The following is a 16081-nucleotide window of genomic DNA, read 5'->3' on the forward strand; positions in this document are numbered from 1 at the left end:
AACAGGCAGATCGACGAAGTACACTGCTGGGGGGAGCAGCGGTCGGGTCAGGAGAGGTCTGCCTCGCCATGTGGATCTCCTCCGGGGCAGGCGGGACTCGAACTCATGCGGAAGTGGCTTTAGCTTCTTAGTGCTGTGCTTTAACCGGCTGCGCCACAAGGGAGGGCCCTGAAGTTAATCTTTTAACAGTTGTAACCCAGTCAGATTTAGTCACAGGAAAAAAAAAAAAAAAAGATGACCTGCAGATATATTGAGGCAGGAAATGGCCTGAACTACACTGAAAACCAGGTCATGTGCTCAGGCTAATAGTCTTTGCAATGGTTCCTGTTGAACTCAGGTCTTTTTTGGACACAAAAACTTCCTTTTTAGGTTTAACAAGAAAAGTTGTTGAGTTCAGGTTGTAGAGACTGCTCGATCATGGCAGTGGTGGAACATATGACTTCAAATGAATAAGCATGCTTCTGGATGTCTTTGAGTAGTTCTTTACAGCTATTAATGTTTAACATAAACCAATTTAAGGTAAATCAAAAGCAGAGCAGGGTATAGTCTTCTACAGCTGGTGGTTTTGAAACCACCTTTTCTGCCAGTTAAATGACTGCCAGATAGTGTATGTATTCTTTAAAAGTTCTTGGCAGCATGCATTATGGATGCTCTAAATGTATATAATTATTAACCATATCCGATGTCAAATTTTTCTCTGGGGATGGGAAAATAAATTGACTATGTTTGCTCAAAAAATTTTTGGTAACAATATCTACTTATATTACACTTCATAAAGTTTTACAAGAAAGTTTTCATCTGGTATTGGTTAGTGTGCATCATAGACAGAGTGAAGAAACAGATGGATCAGTATACAAAGAATACAGAAGTCTTGATTTTATATCAAGTTCTGTCACTGACTCGTTGCATGATTTAGGTAACCTGATTCACTTCTATAATAAGGGTGAAGAACTTGGAACAAATGGTTTCTAATTCCTCCTTAATAATACAATATTTGATGCTAGGTTCTTACATACACGAGAAGAGTTATATATTGTGAATTTGGCTATAGTAGGGAACTCTTAACTAGATGTTCTTTTCTGTATATATAGTCTTAGATTTCAATGAAGCAATTAACCCTTGTCAGAGGCCATTATATTTATTTCAGAATAATACTATTGTAATTTTTAGGCTACAGACAATTGTTTATAAGCAGAAATAGCAACACAAGGTTACTGTGGACTAACCTCCCTTGGGACCAGATTCTGGGCAACCAGAAAAATCTACCCTATCACATTGGCATTTTATTTTTTTTCTTGTGCATTTTTTAGACTTTCTTTATACACACACACACACACACACACACACACACATATTTAAGCTCTTTATTTTTATATATTTTACATCAGGTGAAGTCCCCATACATTTCCCACCACCACTTCACCCAACACCATCACCTTAGTCCCATGTGCTCTTACCACCTTCATTTTTATTACTCTCCCTCCTCCCTCCCCTGAAAAATATCTCTGATTTCTAGTTGTCTGATTATTTTTGTTGTATTGTTTTTTAAATTGTTATTCCCCCCCCCCGATCCCTTATTTGGTTTCCTTATCTTTCTTGGATAAGTGAAACTATTAGATATTTTTCTTTTTCTTTCTGACTTATTTCACTGAGCATAACCCCTTCTAATTGCATCCATGTTGCCACAAATGACATTAGATTATTCTTTTTTTCCTTTTATGTGCTGAATAGTACTCCATTGTGTATATGTACCACACTTTCTTGATCCAGCTATATATTTTGGGACATTTGGGTAGTTTATTCTATATCTTAGCTATTGGAAATAGTGCTACAGTAAACATAGGGGTGCATATATCCTTTTTAATTAATGTTTTTGTGTCTTTTGGGTAGATCTGGAGGAGTGGAATTGCCTGGTCAAATGGTAGCTCCATTTTTAGTAGTCTGAGGAATCTCCACAAGCTCTCCATAGTGGCTGGGCTAGTTAGCACTTCCACCAGCAGTGTAGGAGAGTTCCTTTTATGCACATTGGCATTTTCTAAGTACTGTTTGCTCAACAGCCAAAACTATTTTGTAGAGCTGTACTTTCAATGGTTCATTTCATAGGGGAAAATTACTTTCTGTAAAAGTGAAGAGGAGATGAACATTTATTTCATATCTACTGTGTACCAGAAATGAAAATAAGTACTTTTGTATACATTTAATCTTTGCCATAATCTATCTTGCAGGCACCATGATACAAATTTTATTAATGAGAAGACTAAAGCATAGATAAATGAAGTGAGTTGTTTCAGGCCAGAAGGCTGATCATTGATTTGAGATATTAACTCAGGATTGCCTAAAAAGAATTCCACCATCAAAATGCTATCACAACTATAAAAATGATAGATGATTTGTAATTACACCTCTTTCCTAAATCAGTTAAAGTCCAATAAAGATGCATGCACTAATGTTACATTAAAAACTTAGAGATGTTAGTCTTTAGATATGAATAGTTTTTTGCCTTAATTCCTTTTAAGGATAAAACTAACATTTATTTTAATTTTATTCTAATTATAGTAATACCATGCACTCCTTATAATTATGCAAACAAAATTTAGCTGACATTTATTAGTTGGAGCCTACATTGACAATTAAAGAAAATGATAAATTACAGTCACAATGAATATCAAGGTGCAAGGATTCTAAGCTTGCAGAATATATAAAAATCATTTCTGATGTCAAACTTGGCCCTTTAGAGTTGGATGAATTAATTCAGTAAATAGCAGGGTTACAAATTCCAATTTCTCTTCTTTTGTTGCAGTTGTGAATGATCAATTAAAGGACACTGCACTCTAGGTATCATACTGATTTGGGCAAAAGGTAAGATAAAGCAAAGCAAGTAATGTTCCCAAATATGTTCCTTGTAAATGTCCCTAGAGAGTGAGAAATCACCCTCTTAGCAATTGTTTCCTTATTAATTTCTCCCCCCAAGATGACAAGTTTGCATACTGGTTCTAAAAACAAAGGAAATGAGAGGAAAATTTGATAAACATTTTCATTTAGTAATATTAGTGACTGAATGATGAGGGATAGAAGAAAAGAAATATTGTGAGGGTGAAGCTTTGCAGAGCTGTGCTAAGGTAAGTTGTACCAGCCACCTTAATATCAGAAGTCTAGATTCTATACTCCCTACGCAGCCATTTGCTAATCTTCCATCACCATATAAATGAGCTCACCTTCCTTGAATTCAATTTTCTGTTCTCTAAAATGGGGGTGACATCTTTTGAATTGATTATTACCATCCCTGAAGCAATTATTGATGTACTAATTCTCTGCCTAGGGTAATTAGCAGCTGGATTGTGATCATGGTGACAGAATTAATGAAGCCATTGGCGGTGCTGGTGGTGGTGTTAGTTAGAACAGGTTGAGTGGAAACATATCCATAAAGCCGTGACAAGCTAGAGTCAGAGGGAACTAAAAATCATCCTATTAAATTGCCTTTTAATGTTTTTTATAAAGTTTTAAAGATTTATTTATTTATACACACAGAACTGGGATAGAGGCCAGAGGTGCAGGGGCAGTGAAAGGATTCACCAGAGATAGAGTGGGGAACAGAACAGACAGATTGATGAAGTATACTGCTGAGGGGAGCAGTGGGTGAGACAGGAGAGGTCTGCTGCGCCATGTGGGTCATCTCCCTGGCTGGAGGTCAAACTCATGTTGAAGGAGCTGCAGCTAGCTTCATAGTGTTGCGCTTTAACTCACTGTGCCACCAGGGAAGGCCCTAAATTGTTTTTTTTTTTTTTTAATAATGAGGGAAATGAAGCTCACAGTCGGTAAGGTGTTTATCAAGGTAACACAAAGTATTAGTATTTGGAAGCTAGCTATTTTCACCACTTTGTCATCAATGCTTAGGTTTAATGGTTAAATAGTGTTAGACTTTAAGTGCCTTAGCTAAAATCCAGTAACATTTTCAATATTTCTTACTACTTTTTTTTTAAAGATTTATTTATTTATTCATACAGAACTGGGGTACAGACCAGAGATGTGGAGGGTGAGAGAATTCACCAGGGACAGAACAGGCAGATCAATGAAGTACACTGCTGAGGGGAGCAGCAGGCGGGTCAGAGAGGTCTGCCGCGCCATGTGGTCACCTCCAGGCCAGGCGGGATTGAACTCATGAGGAAGTGGCCTAAGCTTCTCAGTGCAGTGCTTTAACCCACTGCACCAACAGCGAAGGCCATATACTACTACTTTTGATTTTCTCCTACCCTATAACAATTCTTGTATTAAACCCACTATTATAAATAAATTGTTCTAATACTTATTCACAGGTCCATTATGGCTTAAATTAACATCATAAAGACCCCATTTTTATAAGTGCTATCCTGACATCTGTGAGTGGTCATTTGCCACATATACATAGCTATAGAAATGCTACAAACCAAGAATAATAGCTCATCTTTCAAAAAGTCTTAACCATGAATGCTACTTTAAAATGTACTGTTGCCCATGGAACAGGTTGTTCAGATAAGAAGAATATAGCTGCCTCTGCTCATGAAGAGTCCTATAACAACTGAAATAATAACTTGTGACCTGGAGAAAGAAACTTACTTTCACTGAGCCTCCATTTTAACTGAGTGTTCTTACAAGGAGTAGAAGTAACATGAGTAATACTTATTTAGTGACTGATAAGATCAATACAGAAATTTCTTGGACTTTGTATTTCACTAAGACATAATAATCTAGTATTAATTATGATGTCATAATAATAAAATATCACATTAACCGCACCTTTGTGGAACCATACCTGAACTAGTTGGTTGGGAATGGAAGCTGAGTTTGGGTAGATATTATCGGTAACTACTAAGTTCTTGGACTCACCTCCAGTGAGTAATATTTAAATATGATATGCATTTGTGTTTTGAGTTAAATTTTGTTTGTCCCTCATAAAGAGTTTACTGATCAAATTCTCATTTAAACTTTTGGGAGTTTTACATAAAGATCAGGCTTTGAAGGTAGTGGGTATCCATATATATTATATTTTAAGTTCATTATCCTCATATTGACTATATTTGTCTTAGTAACCAAGGGTTAAAAGCTATGACTGTTGCTTGGGAAAACAGGTCATGGTAGAGATTTTTGAAGTATATGAATTGATCGCCTACTGCATGAGGGAGATAGTGTGTGAGAGACATAGAGAGATGAGGAAAAGTGTATATCACTGAATAACCATTTTAATTTTGTAGAGATAGAGAGAGGAGAGGGGGAACATAAGAGGAAGGAAGATAATGTGGGTGATTGAATTAAAGAGAAAGAGTCCACGTTTTTTTCCCCTAAGGATGCTGCCTCTTGTAACTGTATAAGCTGTGATGGGGAACTGAAAGTCAGGGAGTATGACTAATTTCATTTTGGACATATTCATTTTAAAATTTAAATTAAAAATCTTAGTTGAAATTTGGGCATATGGAGAAAGTCCAGGCCTGATAAGCCTGAAAATCATCAGAAATATGTAGTAATTAGATAGATGAAAGCATTTGAATTACCATGAGGATGCTGAATAAGAAGACAACCTAAGAGGAAGGAATCATTAAAGGATGTATCCTCATTAGTATGGCCGTGAGTATCTTTGCTTTGTCATTAAAGGATATGTGAGAATAATAGAAACCATGAAAGAGAATCAGTGCTAATGGGTACAAATCTAAGAGGATAATCAAAAAAAGCGTAGTGGCTTAGAATATAAGGAAAGTAAACCTATTCAAAAACAGAAGTGATAAGGCTGCATTCAAGGCAGCTAAGAATTTTTGCTTGATGATCACTTTTGAACTTTGCTAAAGCAGTTTCAGTGAACTTTTGAGATCATGGAGTAGGTAGTGCATTGCCTATCTTGAAGTACATTAAAGTGTGGATGTAAAAGAAAGCAAACAAAAACTATCATTGGTAACTATTCTGAGAAATGTATTTAAAAAGGTAAAGAAAGAGCTAATCTGAGATGCATAAACAAAGAACTATTTGGGTGGTTGGTGAAACCTGATTACAAAGATTTAACTGAAAGAGAAGGGCAGCATGGTCATGTAGGAGTGAAACAAAAGTGCTAAACAAAGAAATAAAAGGAGATGGGATTAAAACCCTTGGAATTCATCTTGAGCAACATAAAACAGTTGTGCTGGGAAGTAAAGGTACAGTTGTAGATAAGATTGTGTATTGAGGTGGGAAAATGGAATGAAGTTAATTTGCTTCCCACCTAACAGGCTCGATTTTTTCCTGTGATATTAGAAGCAAGACACTCTGCTGAGAAAGGAGTGTATGAGAGAAGAAGCAGCTTTAATAGAGTTGTGAAGGTGCTGAATGACCACCATGGGAATAAGAGAAGATACTATTCAAGGGTGTGTACAGACTGAAGAAAGAGACGGTACACTGTAGACCACAAACTTCTAGCTTTGTCTTTCCAAACAGATGCAGTTATTTTTCATAACATCATTCATTCAGCAGTTGGGATAGTTAAAAAAAGAAAATTTATTTTATACTTCACCTAGGATTAAAATATTACCGGGTTGGTGCAGCAAAAGAATAGCAAATTGGGAAGTTGAAGGTTCCTACATGAAAGTAGTTAGTTTCACCAGCTGGTTAGTTTTTACAGGAGAGGAGGTAAGATGAAAGACTGTGATAGTAATATTAGAGTAAATGAAGCAATATAGAAATATAAAGTCTCTGTGAGTGTATGGTGCAAGTTGTAGGGAAGTTTTCAATGATACTCAGAAATTATCATATTAGAAAGAAGACTACTTGAAATCAGGAATTGATGAAACTTGGTAGATATTATAAATTTGTAAAGGCTTGAAATAAGAAAGATGTGAATTGGCTCAGCTTAACAGAGTGATGAATGTTGTATATTAGTGATCTAAAGGGCTTTGGAAAAGTACAAAATTGCAATGCATTCTTTTTCTTTTTGTATTTTCCATATCAATAAAATGAATAACCAGCTATAGTTTATTATGTGACAATTATATTTAAACTAAGCTTTCCTTTTCATTGTAATCTTTTTATTGAGATAAATTGGCGCATAATTTTATAACAGTCAAATGGTTTATAAATGAAACTGTATTTGATTCTTCATTCTCTTGAACTAGTTCAATTCTACATTTGACTTTTGCTTGAACTTTGGTTTTTTTTTTAAGATTTTTTTATTCATGCATACAGAACTGGGGTACAGGCCAGAGGTACAGGGGATTCACCAGAGACAGAGTGGGGAGCAGAACAGGCAGATTGTGGAAGTACACTGCTGAGCGGAGCAGTGAGTGGTCAGGAGAGGTCTGCCTCGCCACGTGGGATCACCTTCCGGGCAGGCGCGGATTGAACTCATGCGGAAGTGGCTTTAGCTTCTTAGTGCAGTGCTTTAACCCGCTGCGCCACCAGGGAGGGCCCTGCTTGAACTTTTAATATTACTGACATACCAAACCCAGAGAACATTTTTTAATATTTTTTAAAGATTTATTTATTTATGCATACAGAACTGGGGTACAGGCCAGAGGTGCAAGGGCGGTGAGAGGATTCACCAGAGACAGAGTGGGAAGCAGAACAGGCCGGCTGATGAGGTACACTGCTGATGGGGGCAGCAGGTGTGTCAGGAGAGGTCTGCTGTGACATGTGGATCACCTCCAGGGTGGGGATCGAACTCAGGCTGAAGTGCCTTTAGCTTCGTATTGCTGTGCTTTAACCCACTGTACTACCAGGGAGGGCCCCAGAGATTATTTTTTATTGCTTCAACTGTTACAACTGTAGGGTAATCAACTAATCTGTTTGCACCAGGTTTTCTCTTTTAGCACTGAAAATCCTGTTTTAGGAAACTTTCAGTTCTGGGAAATCCTGTACTGTGGGTCACCCTACAAATTCTCAATTGATCTGGCCTTTCTGTACCTAGCATCCCATCTTTCCAGCCTATCTTTTACACTGTTGCCAGAATGATCTTTCCCAAACACAAATATGGTAACATCTCTTCCCAGAATCTTTGGGTGATTTCCATAAAGTCCATTCAAAACACTTTGTGGTTTGCAACTACCTTTATAGTTTCTTCTTTTCCCCACTACTTTCTTCTGATTTCACCTTCTATTCTTCCTTCGCTATCAACTCACCCTGTGTTCCAGCTAAACTAGGACAATTATTCCTTCTTATAAGTCATTATTGTAGAATAGGAGCTTTGAGAGCTACTCACTAATCTCTAGAATTCTCTTCCCATCCTTTCTTCTACAAATTGCCCACCTTCACAACAGCCTATTAAAACTTCACTTTTCCTTCAAGTTATTTTTCTCATCTTTTTTTGTACAAGATTCACTTTTGACTTCCACACAAAATTCTTTGTTATCTATTCACTGCACTTTTTAATCTGTTGTTGTTAGCTGTTCTGATGTCTGTCTTCATTAAGTCACTATAAACTTTGACAAACTATGAAGATTGAAACAAAATAACATATGACTCAAGCAAGGTAAGATTAAGGTTTCCTTTCCCACAGTCAGCATCTCTATCCCCTTCCCCCCCAAATCTGTCCTTACAGGGATCCGAAAGGAAATGTAGTTGGCTTTGACTTTTCTGGCATGGTAGAAGTGATTTGTCTTTTAAAATTTAATGGCAACACACTGGTAGAAAGAACACTGGATTAGGAGAACTTCAAGCGTGACTACTCATCTTTCTTTCAATATACTCTAACCATGTGGCTTTGAACAGGGTAGTGAATGCATCAGTTAACATTTTCAGATAAAATTTAAGATAAGAGTATTGCTGATATATATTTCTTTTGCCACATAAGGATAATAATGTGTGAACATGAGGGGTTCATACTTATTCTGTCAGTTCTTGTCATGCACAGTTATGATGTTGGGGAATTTAAAATATTCTCCTTCAAGACACTATGATTCTAGTGACAGAAAATATTCTACATTCTTTAAAAAAAAACTAGCAGAGTTCATAGAATGGAGTTGAGTAAATATCTATCAGTTGGATAATGGCTTCCAAGGAAACCAGAGTACACCCAAAGCCATGGGGAAAGTAAATAGATTTATCTGTTCCTTTATCCTTACTTTCCATGTGTGGAGACCTTTACAAACTAAAGATTCAGCCTTTTAATTTAATTCTATTTCCCAAATGTACATGTAGTAAGGAGTCACTTGCTGATGAGATAAAGCAGATACACTCTTTGAAAGAAGATCACCAGGGTTACCCTTTTCTTGAGGTCCAGATAATAGTGATGGCATTCTGACTCCTTCAGTTGTGTTGATTTTTCAACATAGGATATGTCTGAAAATTAGTGCTTTCAAAATTGACTATTTTGCTCTTTTCTTGGATTTCTACACACAGAAATTTTCAAACTGGAAAGGATGTATGTAAGTAATAATGATGATAAAGTCCAAGAAGACAACATTTTAGGGAAATAGCAGCAAAGATATAGAAATTGACATCTTTTTTAAAAAATTAATTAATTTTTAAAAATAGATTTATTTATGCATACAGAACTGGGGTGCAGGCCAGGGTGTAGGGCGGTGAGAGGATTCAGCAGAGGCAGAGTGGGGAGCAGAACAGGCAGATCGACAAAGTACAATGCTGAGGGGAGCAGCGGGTGGGTCAGGAGAGGTCTGCCACGCCATGTGGTCACCTCTCGGGCAGGCGGGAATTGAACTCATGCAGAAGTTGCTTTAGCTTTTTAGTGCTGTACTTTAACCTGCTGCGCCACCAGGGAGGGCCCAATTGACATCTTAGGTTCGGCATTTTTGTTTAATTATTCCAATTAAACAAAATTTTACATTATAATGTATGCAATTCAATCCAACTAAGCAATTGGTGCTTATATTGCAAGATATGTCCTGGCTCCATGATGATGAATAAAATTGATTTGTTATTATATTAAAGGAGTTAATAGCACAGTACATAAATTAGCCAATGAACAAGTAAATGAACTTTTAAATTACAAATGTTGAGAGGAAATAATAGCGTGAATGAGGATAGGCCTGTGAATACCTTTGGTATTTTTGACCTGCATACTATGATTAAAAGAAGTTAAGAAGAGCTTAAGACCTAGAGGAGGAGAATTCTAGAGAGAAATTATGTAAGAGGCCTATGTCAAGAAAAACTATTTGGCTTTTTTGGAAACTAAAATTATCTGATATAGCTGAACTATAAAGAATGAGGAAGAGATAGTCTGAGATGTTGAAAGAGACATATCAGATATGATCTTTAGGCCGTGGTGAGGTTAGGCTTTAATATAATAAACAAATGATCTTAAGCAGGAGAACGACATACTATTTCAAAGAAAAATCAATTGGACCACAATGTGAAAAGGGCTATGAAGTGTCAAGATATGTCATGGTCCCTGCTATTAAGGTTGAAAAAATATTAAGAGAAATACATGTCAACAGAATTTTAGTAAGTTTGGTAAATGCAATGATAGAAGTAAAGTAGTATGTAGACAAACATAGATCCCAATTCTAATATATCCTTTCTACACTATGCAAGTTTTGAGACTTGGGAGAAAGTTATTTAATCTCTCTTGGCCTCAGTTTTCTCACTGGTAATATGGACATAATCATGGGACTGCTATGAGCATTTATGAGATAATATGTGAAGATCGCTTGATGTACAAATAAAATGCACTCCTACATCAATGGTAGTGATAATGTTAGTGACAGACAGAATGAGAGGATGGACTGCAGGGCACAAGAGGGGTGCAGGGAGTCTAATAAGGGAGATGCTCCCACAGTTAAGGGCAGTGATGACAGTAGCTCGGATTACGTTGGCAGTACAAATGTAGATGCATCAGAAATGATTTGAGAGCTTTTCAGGAGGGAGAATCACATTGTTTCTGATTAGAATATAGGAACAGTGAAATGACAGGGCTTAGCCTAATCTTCAGTCTCCACGTTGTCTGGGAGGAGTCATAGTGCTAACTGACAAGAACACAGACTTGGGAGTGAATCACCAATCTCACTCCTTTTTATGAGATAGAAACCAAAGTTATGTCTAGATTGAAGGGGACATTGGAAATACAGGAGCGCATACAACAACCTGAGATAAAGCCAACAATAGAGCCAGAGATAAAGAAACTGAGGCAAGAACAAACAAAAATCAGAGAGAAAGAACACCATCTGAATTTAGCCCTTCCATTCAGCATTTTCCTGTTACTGACTTCTTAGTTTTTCTCCTTTCTTAGATTTCAGAAACACCACAAATAGTTCAGAGCAAATTAAATGTTCCCTTTCTAAGAGAGTTTCTCTCTCCTACCCCAAACAAATTTCCCATCCCTCCCTATCAAGGGGATTTTGCATTTAATTGTCATCAAACAGATTTGGGGAAAATCCCTCCCTAACCTCTCCTTCTTTGGAAGACAACAAAAAGTTTTAAAGAGCAGGGTATGCAAATCTGTCATTTTACAATAAACTGTGAATTGCAGAAGCATAAGAACCCACAGAAAAAAAAAATAAAGCTTGACCTCCAAGTTGTCCTGGCCTAATAAGTCTCTGCTATTTAACATAAAGGAGTGTGCAGAATATGCCCTTTTTGGTTAAGTGAAACTTTTTGCACCAGTGAAGTAGAAACAAATAAACTTGCGTGTCAAATGTAAATGTGGAAGTGTGATTTGGGTGGGTGTGAGCTGTTTGTAGTATTTAGAACTGTAATGCATCTGCACCATCATTTCTTGGTCTCGCTCATATCCTCTGCATGGATTGTAGATAATAGTGAAACAAAGCTAATATTGAAGTCAAAGTGAGGAGTGAGGAGATGGTTGACATTTATGGTGACAAGTGTTTAGTTCTATTCTTATGGGTTCACTAGAGCAAAAGCTAATGTTGCAAGATTATAAATTACTACTAGTGGATTAAGAAGGTCATGCCAAATGTGCCCTCCAGATGTCATGATGAGCTGCATTCTATTAAATAACCCTTCCTTATCTGAAAGAGGTATGTGATATAGTGGAAATAGCATAAATTTTGGCGTAAGTCAAGCATGATAGGAAATCCCATTTTACCACTTTATACCTTGTTATGTCAGATAACTTACGATACTCTCTGTACTTCAGTTTCTTCATATTCACTATAAGATCAGAACAGTACCTTCTACCTAGAAAATTGTGATAATTAAGCTCGATAATGAATGTGAAAGGTACGATTGTAGATTCAAGGGTACATCAATGATGGTTTCAACATGATAAATCTTTCCCACATTATCACCTGTGAGTATCCCTCCTTTTCCCATTCATATATGGACAAGATCACCACATGATTCTAGAGGACTTATCACAGCCCAAGTAGAGAGGGTGGTTTGTGAGTCTTTAGTGTAAAGGTAGCTCATAATTTTGACTATATTTTCCCTGCAAATTAATCACTTTGTATTTTGTTCTTTTATCACATTCCTATTTTCTGGAACAAGGCTTAAAATCATAAGAAGTCATTATGCTATTTATGAGGAGAATCTAAAATCAAACCATTCCTTAGTTTTTGTAATCTTAGTTAAAATAAACAAAGCAAAACAGTAACAGCAAAAACTCCTTGCCATGCCCATGGAACAACTCCACTATTTTATTTCTTACGTGTCTGCCTTAAATGCAATTGTCCTCCCATGTGAAGTTCCAGATATTCCATTGAGTTATTTTGTAGCCTTAATAAACGTTTTTCTTGGGCCTGGGTTCTTTCTACCTGCATTATATGGAGACCGATTTACCTGATTTTCAGTAGTCCTCTTAGTCTAAGGTTCTGCAAAATAGCTCATTAAATAATAGGGTTGTTGCTCTCTTAACATTCTTATCTGCAGGCAACCTGCAATTCCATGGCCAGGCCCTCAGAGCCCTAAAGAATATTCTGCATATCCTATATCCTGTGTGCAACACACAGAACCACACTGAAGCATAAAACACTATGAGGAAGTCCAGAAAACACTTTCTCCTTATGATGACATCTTTTAATAGAATAAAATAAGGTTTCGACTGTGGTTTAGCTGGTGTCCTTACTGATGTTCTCTTTGTGTTAGATAATCTGCCATGTCTATGATGGCATACAAGCACAAAATTATCCTTAAAGAGAAAATTTGTCTCTTCTTTTATAAATCATATAAGGGAAACTAATCTAGGACAGCTTCTAAATTTATGTATAACTGAAAATGTTAATGTGAATTTGGAATGAGACCTGAGCCATGGGAGAAAGAGGAAGTACAGGAGAACCACCAGCCATCATGTTAAAATAATGAGGTAACATTCTCAAGACCTAAAAATCATCTAGGACTTTGGTAACAAAGTTTAAATAGACAGAGCCATTTTCCAAATGCTGGGGTGCCACAGTTCTAAGTCAATACTCATAGAGCGAGGTGACAGAAAAAGGAAAAACAAGGGAGCTTAAAAAGTGAGGGGGTCCTCCCTGGTGGCGCAGTGTTAGGACGCAGCACTGCAAGCTAGTGGCAGTTGCTTCAGTGAGAGTTTGATACACGGCAATGGATGTTATCTACATGGCTCAGCAGATGTCTCCTGTCACTCCCACTGCTCCCCTCAGCAGTTTACTTCCTCCATCTGCCTGTTCTTCTCCCCATTCTGACTTTGGTGAATCCGCTCACTGCCCCTGCACCTCTGGCCTGTACCACAGTTCTGCATAAATAAATAAATAATTTTTTTAAAAGGTGAGGCAGGGTTTCTACCTTTACAACTGAAAATGAGCTCTATCCACTCTAAATCAGGGCCTGAGCCAAGAAAAATTTGGAGGTAAAAGAAACAGACTCGAATGCCACACCTTTTTGTTGCTGTTGTGGAGAGAACAAATGACATGATATTTTAGGGCATCCTTGCCTGCAAGACACAATGTAGACAATCTCGGAGGGCAGATTGAAGACAATTTCATGGTTCCTTAAGTGTCCACTGGGTAACCATAGACCAGTAGTGTATCTTCCTTGAGCCTCTGCTTCTTCACTGTAGAACGGTCCTTTATAATTTTAATATTCTATGCCTCTTTAAGGATACAAGAAAGATCCACATATTGGTTGAAGAACTGGTTAACCATGATATTCTTTTTCTTTTCCTTTGATTTGGTCAGGGATCAAAACTCCACAGATTACCTTGATGAATACACTGAAATAATCAGTATGTATAACAACAGTACCAACGATAATAGTAGTTGCGATGATGAATTTCCATTCCAGAAGACCCTTTATGCAACCACCTACATCCTCATTTTCATCCCGGGACTTCTGGCCAACAGTGTAGCCTTGTGGGTTCTCTGTCGCTTCATCAGCAAGAAAAATAAAGCCATCATTTTCATGATCAACCTCTCTGTGGCTGACCTTGCTCACGTGCTGTCCCTACCTGTCCGGATTTACTATTACATCTCTGGCCATTGGCCTTTCCAGAGGTTCGTTTGCCTGCTGTGCTTCTACCTGAAGTACCTCAACATGTATGCCAGCATTTGCTTCCTGACGTGCATCAGCCTTCAGAGATGCTTCTTTCTCCTCCAACCCTTCAAGGCCAGAGACTGGAAACGCAGGTATGATGTGGCCATCAGTGCTGCCATCTGGGTCATCGTGGGGAGTGCCTGTTTGCTGTTTCCCATCCTGAGAAGCGAGGAAACGAAGGAAGACTTCTGCTTTGCTAATCTTGGTTACAGGAAAATTAAGCCAGGGAATTTGTTTGGGTATATTATATTGGCTGAGCTGGCAGGCTTTGTGATCCCGGTAATCATCATTGCATGGAGTACCTGGAAAATTGTTGTATCCTTGAGGAAACCACCTATCGCTCTCCAGGTAATTGAGAACCAGAAAGCAAAGCGGATGGTTTTTATGTGTGCTGCAGTCTTCTTCATCTGCTTTACTCCCTATCATATTAACTTTGTCTTTTACACCATGGTAAAGGGAGAAGTCTTTGACAAATGTGCCACTGCATCCCAAGGAACAGTGTATTTCCACCCATTTTCTCTATGTCTTGCAAGCACCTGCTGCCTTCTGGATCCAATTATCTATTACTTCATGGCCTCAGAGTTTCGTGACCAGCTATCCCGCCATGGCAGCTCTGTGATCCGTTCTCGCCTCATGAGTCGGGAGAGTGGCTCATCAGTGGTTTCTTAAACAACCTTGCTTTATGACTGTTTAGCAGTGTTCCTCGGCTTTTCCCAAAGGACTGACTGGCCAGAAGAGCCAGTCATTTTCTTTGAGCTTTCAGAACAGGAGAAATAAATGTCTATTCTTGGGAGATAGTTGTGATCATGGTGTGTAATGGTGGAGACCAAGTGTGGGGAGGAGGGGAAGATGGGGTTTACTTGTTTCCTCTTTGAAATTTGAGACTTTCTTTTTCAAATGCCCTATATCAAGCTTATAAAGATGTTTTCAATCAAATGGAAGTTGGCCGTTTTATCTTTAAACATTTCTTCGGTTAATATGATATTTTTAAATAAAGTACAATTAATACACAAATCTTTTCCCGAACATAAAAGCATATTTTAAACATATGAACAACTTTATTCCTACAAACTTGTAAATATCTCCTCTTTTTGAAAGACAACTACAGAGATATGAGAGTGAAAACTGGAAGCAATGTGTGCATGAATTTCAGGATCACAAATGCATTGCTGAATAAATGGCATGAAAATTTGTTCATTCGTTTACATGTATTTTTTAAAAGATTTATTTATTGCTGCATACAGACCTGGTTTACAGTCCAGAGTTGCAGGGAGTAAGAAGATTGACCATAGTGGGGAGCAGAGATGTCTGTTATGTTCTTGGTTGCTACTTTCCTGGCTACTTTTCCTAAGTACAAAAGAGATATTATGTTTATTTCGGGCCTTAAGTAGATTTGTGGAAGTTTCAAATACATATCAATAAAGGTGAAATGATTTGCTTGGGGATAAACAATGGCAAGCCAAGATTTGATCCATATGCATCACATATGTCTGTCATTCCCTCAATTTGGGTTGTTAATTTTACCAGGTCAGTGGTAAGCTTGATTTGAATGGCAAAGAAATGAGTTAAAGTTGTGCTAACATTGTCCCAGTCTGCAAAGTCTAGAAGATCAAGGGTATAGGAGACACCAATAATTCACTATTTCCCACAAAATATATTTAAGATTTAATGCGGGTAATAAAACCCC

General features: G+C 37.5%; 1 protein-coding gene across 1 annotated transcript in view; it reads left to right on the forward strand.

Annotated features, from left to right (window-relative positions):
* Window positions 1-15063, forward strand: part of LOC101633347 (putative P2Y purinoceptor 10) — a 16663-nt gene extending 1600 nt beyond the window's left edge. The window contains exon 2 of the mRNA XM_004685613.2: window positions 14040-15063. Within this exon, the coding sequence (XP_004685670.1) occupies window positions 14089-15063 (975 nt within the window). The 5' untranslated portion in view covers window positions 14040-14088. The remainder of the gene's footprint in view (window positions 1-14039) is intronic.
* The last annotated feature ends 1018 nt before the right edge of the window (window positions 15064-16081 follow it).

Source organism: Condylura cristata, unplaced genomic scaffold (genome assembly GCF_000260355.1).
Source record: "Condylura cristata isolate star-nosed mole 26May11 unplaced genomic scaffold, ConCri1.0 scaffold00019, whole genome shotgun sequence".
Classification (NCBI taxonomy): Eukaryota; Metazoa; Chordata; class Mammalia; order Eulipotyphla; family Talpidae; genus Condylura; species Condylura cristata.